The sequence below is a fragment of the Daucus carota genome, chromosome 2 (assembly GCF_001625215.2).
Source record: "Daucus carota subsp. sativus chromosome 2, DH1 v3.0, whole genome shotgun sequence".
NCBI lineage: Eukaryota > Viridiplantae > Streptophyta > Magnoliopsida > Apiales > Apiaceae > Daucus > Daucus carota.
In genome coordinates this window covers 42,066,137-42,073,063 of record NC_030382.2, presented here as the reverse complement: position 1 = coordinate 42,073,063, position 6,927 = coordinate 42,066,137, and the positions used below count along the sequence as shown (strand labels likewise).

General features: G+C 33.3%; 1 protein-coding gene across 1 annotated transcript; it reads right to left on the bottom strand.

Moving 5' to 3' along the window:
- Positions 1-692: 692 nt before the first annotated feature.
- LOC108209824 (B2 protein) lies at positions 693-3,473 on the bottom strand. The gene is made up of 5 exons (XM_017380962.2): positions 2,677-3,473; positions 1,684-1,784; positions 1,410-1,493; positions 1,123-1,233; positions 693-1,016 (listed from the first exon to the last, which is right to left on the bottom strand). Exons 1-5 carry the CDS (start codon positions 3,350-3,352, stop codon positions 975-977), a joined length of 1,014 nt encoding a protein of 337 aa, XP_017236451.1. The 5' UTR covers positions 3,353-3,473; the 3' UTR covers positions 693-974.
- Between the last annotated feature and the right edge of the window lie 3,454 nt (positions 3,474-6,927).

Below are 6,927 nucleotides of genomic sequence, written 5' to 3'. Positions count from 1 at the left end.
TTGCTGGAGTTGACTACTGACTAATGGAGATCCGTGCATTGAAAGGGTAAAATCATTTCAAATCCATTACAGTATGCATGAAGAAAGAGTCTAGCCTTCTAGAGAACATCCAGACTCTTACCATTATAAGCAAAGGCAGTCTGAAACGTGGAGTTAGAGGCTAATATTAGATGAAGATATCTCAAATCACATGCAGATATCATGTATGAAAACATTTCTAATAATAATATGGGATCCTAGATAAAATTTCTAATAATAATATGAGATTGTATGTAGCACTAATCTAATAGAAAGGTCGGGTTCGATTAACAAATTGATGTGATTTATGAAGCACTACAATTACCGTTAAACAACGTGGTTATGGGTGCTACAAATGGTCTAATTATTAGAGGAATACAAGTGGTTGATCCGTGAGCCAACCTGTGCATTCATTTTGCAAAAAGAAAAAGTCAAATTCAAACTCAGCTTCGCATTTCTGGCCAACCTAATGTACAGAAACCTCAAAAATGTCTATATATAAGTTGAAACAGACACATCTACACCACCTAATTCTCTACTAACTACGGCACGTTTCCCCTCTAGTCACAGGGCAGATGAACCCGAGACATCAAGAATACATGTCTTTTTCACCAACAATCTTTTTTTTTCACAGGATTTTTGTCCAATCATTCACAAGAAATACAACACAGAAGTAACATAACAGGAGTTGTTCATTATTTTCATACTTTATCTATACATATAACACCTTCACTCTTAAACCCCCAGAGTCAAAATTACAACCACTCCGCCTCCCATATAAACAAGTAAAAGTTACTTCTTAATAACTTGTACATAATTTGATTTCCACATATGCTCCTTGGCTTCTATTTTTAAAGTACTAGTATGATTATAGTATATTCGCTTATCTCAGCATCTGAAACTCTTCCGGTGTCTTGACGATCTTTAAGCTGGCGGTTCCTCAGGATGTTGCATTCTTAGGCCTTGGTTTCCTCGAATATGTCCAACAGAGAGATAGCCTGCAAATTAAAAAAAGAACCAAGGCATAGTAAGTACATTGGAAATTTAATATATACATTCTACTTGGTGATTGATGAATGACTAAACATTTAGTTAAGCAAATACCTCGGGGATGTTGAGCTCCAGGCGGAACTTAGGACCATCGTAGTGGTGGAGAATTGGCCTGAATGAATCCTCTTCCAGTGGTTCACAAATTTTTCTTGTCATTACACGAACCTGTAAATGAATTAAACAGAGATTAGAGAAGGTAGATTTTAATACTTAGAGCATTAGAGCATTCACAATTATGCATTTTGCAAGAAATGACCCATAATCAACATCATAATCATCAGACTCTGATTTAAGGAGTACGGTATTTGATGAGCAGAATAGTAGTATGTGTATCTATCTACCTGAGCAGGGAAGCGGGATTCTCCTTGGTTCTTCTTGTCCTCCCAAGCAGTGGGATCAATGTTTGTTCCTCCAAAGCTTGCAGCCTGTACTATCAAATCCGTATTAATACTACTATTATGTGAGCTTATTAATACCCCTACTGAAAATTTCAAGTAACTACTATCATGTGAGCTTTAAATTGGCACTTATTTTCATCTCAAACCAAACTTCCAGGCCAGAAATAGAAAAAAAGGTAATGCCTAACTGGAATAAATAAAAGAAATTTGGACAAACCTCAAAAACACCATGTAGCTGGTGAGTGGAGTAATTGTAGAGAAACAAGGGCAACCCTGGTGTTATAGCTCGGACTGAATCACGGTAACGTGGAGGCAAACCTGGAGAATTAATCATAGCAAAGAAAATATTAGAGATCAAGAATAAATGAGCTTAGTTTAACAACAAAACTTAACAGACTAATTCCAATTAAAACTACTCCAATTTGAACCAAAGAAGAACCAAGTCCCTTAAAACAGATGACCAAAACTGACCCGCAAGGATTGTTTAAAAACAAGTTTGTATAAAAGATGAAGATTGTAGTTCCAAATTTTTCAACGAAGACACCACTTTGATCATAGAAAATCCAACTTTAAACACAAAACATACTTACAAGCCTGCCAAACTTAAATAATTAGAAGATATAGCAAGTGTATCATGAACTCGGAAGATATAGACATTTTATCAAACACCCAACATCAAATTGGTAGTTTTGAAATTTTAAAGAAAACTATGATCATATAAAAATTAAAGCTTCATGGGATCCAACTTGATTATTAAATATACTTCACAAGCCAACTAGCCAACTAGTACAACTAATATAGAAACTTCCAGATACCCAATATCAACCTATTCTAAACAATCAGCAAATCCATCACAACATACTATTTAACATCAATCTATGCATTCTAACATCAATATATTGATACTAATCAACATAAACTGATAAGGAATAATCATACTAAACTTAACAAGCAAAAGATTAAAACTGCCATATACCAGCAACAATATATTCATACTACTCAACGTAAACTAGTAAACAATAATCATGCTAATCTAACAAAGCAAAAAGATACAGACTGTGTCACACACCCACACAAAACTCATACTAATCACCATAAAGTAACAAATAGCAATCAGATAATCAGATTAAGCAAAACATAAACAGTATCAAAAACTCAAACTTTGATCATCTACAGAATTATAAACTTCAAGAAGATCAAAGAAACATACCAAAGAGCTGCCTCTTGAGATTCTCCTGCATAGTATCATTGTTGCACACAAAAATATACCCACCAACAGTCTCATTTCTAGGCAAAGATTCAGCAGGTGGCAAAGTCTTAAACCTTTTTTCAACCCCATTCTTATTCTCACCACCATTCTTATTCCCACTCTCACTATTATTGTTATTATTCTTGTTCTTGTTCTTCTTCACACTTTTCCCATGAAACTGCTGCTGCTGAGGCTGATTAAAATTAAAATTAAAGTTACCCTCTTCTTGATCAATCATCTTCCCATTAAACCCATTCTTCAGGTTGCTCACAACATTAGAGTTAACCCCATTAACTGAATTAAAATTAAAGCTAGGTTTCGAATAAACCCCTTTGTTGAACGACCCGTTTGAGTTCGACCCGAATTGCGACCCGACTTGAGGAGACTCAATTTTCCAGCTGTGATTGAAGCCATTGAAATCCGATTTCGGGTTATTGTCGGTTTGGCTCACTGAGTCGGTTGGGGTCGAGTTGAGGCCACCTCCGACCCGGATATCGAAGTTGCGTCGGGTTTCGGGTTTTTTTGACCCGTATGAAGTGCTCCAAATCGAGTCATTCAGCGAAAGGTTTTGAAAGTTGTTGGTCTGGACTCTAAGCTGGTCACTGAACTGATAAAAAGATGTGTTGTTGTTCTCCATTTGATGAAGTTACAGACACAAAAGTTTTGTAAGTAAAGCTTTTGGTTTATAAAAGAGAGGTTTTGGAGAGTATAATAGAGAGAACTAGGTGTATTATTATGAGAAGAGTTGAGAGAAGTTTATAAAGATGGGTCCTGTTCTACAGCAACCATGTGTTAGATAAGGGTTATCTAACACACTGTACGGGGGCCATTGGATTTATATTTCAAGGGCTCAGATCCAATGTTGAGTTTTTAATGTATCCGCGGTTATTTTCCGCGGAAGGGAAAACTCCCTATCCGCGGTTATTTACCGCGGAAGGGAGTTTTCCCTATCCGCGGTTTTTTATAGCGGATACATTAAAATCTCATATTGAATCTGAGCCTTTGAAATATAGATCTAACGGCCCCCGTACAGTGTGTTAGATAACCCTTATTTAACACGCGGTTGTCAAGGAACAAGACCCTATAAAGATAGTGGGAATGTAGTGAAGATGTGTGTGTGTATATTGTATTTTTGTGTGTGTTTTTGTGAGTTGGGGGATTGGGAAATTTCTAAGAAAGTAGGGTGGGGGTTGAGAATTTTGGAGATGGCGTGTAGATATGTCAAAACAGTGTGGAGTTGAAGAGGAAACTGTTTTTTAATCCAAAGTGTGTGCTTTTTTTTAAGGGAAATATTTTTGATTTGTGGTTGCTTTTACTCCTCCATCCCATCATGTTCTTTACATTATTTTTTGGCACCCATTTGAAGACTCTTATAAAATATACTTGCGTTATAGAACTATACTTTATGAGATATTCAAAATGCGTGCAAATAGTGTACATAAACAATGTGGCGGGACGGGGGAGTATTATTTAAAGCCAATGTTGTATCCAGTAATGTTGGTATATTAGTATTAAAAAATCAATCAAAAGCTCAAATTTTTTATTTTGGTCCTACTAATTTATATGTTTTCCATCTATCTTTACTTTTTTCTATATATTTTTTTTGTCTTCGTGTCCAATGTCTCAGTCCAATATATAAAATTAATTGGGACAAAAGAAATAAACAATTATGATAAATGTAACTAAATAAAAATTTAATTGTTTTAGAAATATTTAATTTTAATTCAAGTTAACATCGACTCGATATGATCACATTGGAGGTGGATGAATGAATTGATGGGATGATACAGAAACGCGTTTGACGAGGAGTGACGTTGGGGGTAGGGAGTGAAGTTAGAATGCAGGAGGGGGAAGATAATAAGCGTTGGGGGTTTGGTTGTATGTCTATCTAGAAGCACGAGAAGTAAACAATCAAACATCATTTTGCCTTAGTTGCTAAGTTTATCATTTTAGATGGGCCCCGCCTATTATCTCGTGACTTAGTCTTCCTTGTTTCATGCCACGTGCCCTCCCACCTGTCCCTTTGTTTATTGCTACGTGTTACCAGCCAGGCAGCTACCTTATGTTTACCATGTACTCCCTCCGTTCCCTCCGTTTCAAATTACATGTCCACTTTTAAATAGGAAATATAAATAAAGAGTATGTGGAATAGAATTTATTCTGGAAATATAATTTTGCATTGAAAGTTGAAGTGGACAACTAATTTGAAACAAAATATTTTTTTAAAAGTGGACATGTAAATTGAAACGGAGGGAGTACATATTTTTGTATATTTATGTTAAATAAAATCTTTTTATTTGCACTAGTATAACTTTTGTATCATTTTGATTCGTTGCTGCTTCCCACCCGTTTTTCCTCTCACAGGTCAAAAATTATTTTTTTTAGTTATAGCAAATATATAGGGAATTTTATCAAAATTATCATTTTGTTAAAAAAAATCTTACGATTTTACTATCTTTTGAAAATATTTATAAAAATTACTAAACTTTTAGAAAAGAATGGTAAAAATACAACTGACAACTAGATGCAACCAGATTTTTTGAACTAGCGGTTATCGGATAGAGTCAGATGTTTTGACTAAGTGATTGAAATAAATGTTTTGACTGAGGAATTGAATTTACGATTTCTTATAAAACTGTTAGTGAATATCTGTTTGATTAGGTTTTTATGACACATATCAAATTCTCTAACCCAAAAAATTTCGCAAATAATTTTTTGAAAATTAGTTTTTTGAACTCAAATTTTTATTACAATCAGCTAGCAATCAAATACTAACATTAATGTATTGAAATAATTAAATCTCTAAAAACACCCCAAATCTTTAATTTTAATTTTCATCCCAAATCTTTTAACTACTCCCTCCGTTTCAATTTACATGTCCACTTTCAAGAATATTTTTTGTTTCAAATTATTTGTCCACTTCAACTTTCAGTGCAAAATCATATTTCCAAAGTCAATTTTTCTCCACGTATCTTCTTAAATCAATCTCACACCACATATTATGCTCATTTAATACAATTAATTTGTGAACAACCATTTTTCTTAAACTTTGTGATTTTTTGAAAGTGCACATCTAACTTGAAACTGAGGGAGTATTACACATCCGTTATCCCCGCAATCTGTGCATAAAAGGAAACAATAAATTGAACATCCATGCCGCTAGAATTAGATGCACAAAAGGATGAATGCATCATGATTACCCACAATTTAAGGATAATATTGATGCTAAATCACTCAGCACTAAATAATTGGAGTAGCAACTATGCGTACTTAATTCACCACTCTTCCTTTGTAAGAAAAGGTTAAAAATTACACCACTTTACCTAAATAAAGGGAACATCCAATGACGAATGGCGATTTAACATGACGAAGTGAAGTTTTGAACAAGTCAGTGTACCAGTAACATGTATTATATAACAGTAAAAGAGATAAGCAAGAAAATATTATCTTGTTATGAATCCCGGAAGTGGTCCGAGGCAATGATGTACAAGTTTATTCGTTCATCATAATATTATATGTTTGAGTTGTGGTGATTTGTTAAACATAACCAGTAACGGTAAGACAATTTAGAAAATGGACTCATTTTTCGCTTTAATACATGATGATGGCAATTGTTAAGAGGCAGCTGCTATCATGTTCAGATATGTATTAGATTGAGATTTTAAAATATATTTTTTCTTTTATAAAATCTGAAAGTGTTCGATTGAGATTTGTTTAGAATCCATTAAAATCTTAAATTATTCAATTTCAATTTTAAACTATGCTATAAAATTTGGTGGTAATCAATTAAGATTTTAAATCCAATAATATTCAATTGATATTGTTTAAAATATATTAAAATTTGATGGTATTCAATTGCTAATAGATTTTTTTGGATTTAGTAAAATGATGGATATTGTGAGATTGTTTAACGTATATTATGTTTTTTGAAATCTCACCAAAATCCATGAGATTTTAAAGTATTGTGCTAAATCTTAAAAAATCTATATCAACTCTGTAACATTTTATCAAAAATCTGCACAAAATCAAAATCACATACTATCCGTTAAAATTCAGAAAATAAAAATAATCCGTTAAAATCTCAATCGAATATACTCCCCTACGTCTTTCACATTCTAATAATTATTTTTTATCTAGCTGGTTTTATTAATTGAAATTTTTATACATATAATAACCATAATTCCATCATTATTAATGAGATTAGAGGGAATA

Coding starts and splice junctions, on each gene's coding strand:
- LOC108209824 (XM_017380962.2), bottom strand. CDS start 3,352: ATGGAGAACAACAACACATCTTTTTATCAGTTCAGTGACCAGCTTAGA. Junction 1,494..1,683: donor AGCTACATGGTGTTTTTGAG/GTTTGTCCAAAT, acceptor TTGATAGTACAG/GCTGCAAGCTTTGGAGGAAC. Junction 1,234..1,409: donor AATCCCGCTTCCCTGCTCAG/GTAGATAGATAC, acceptor ATTCATTTACAG/GTTCGTGTAATGACAAGAAA.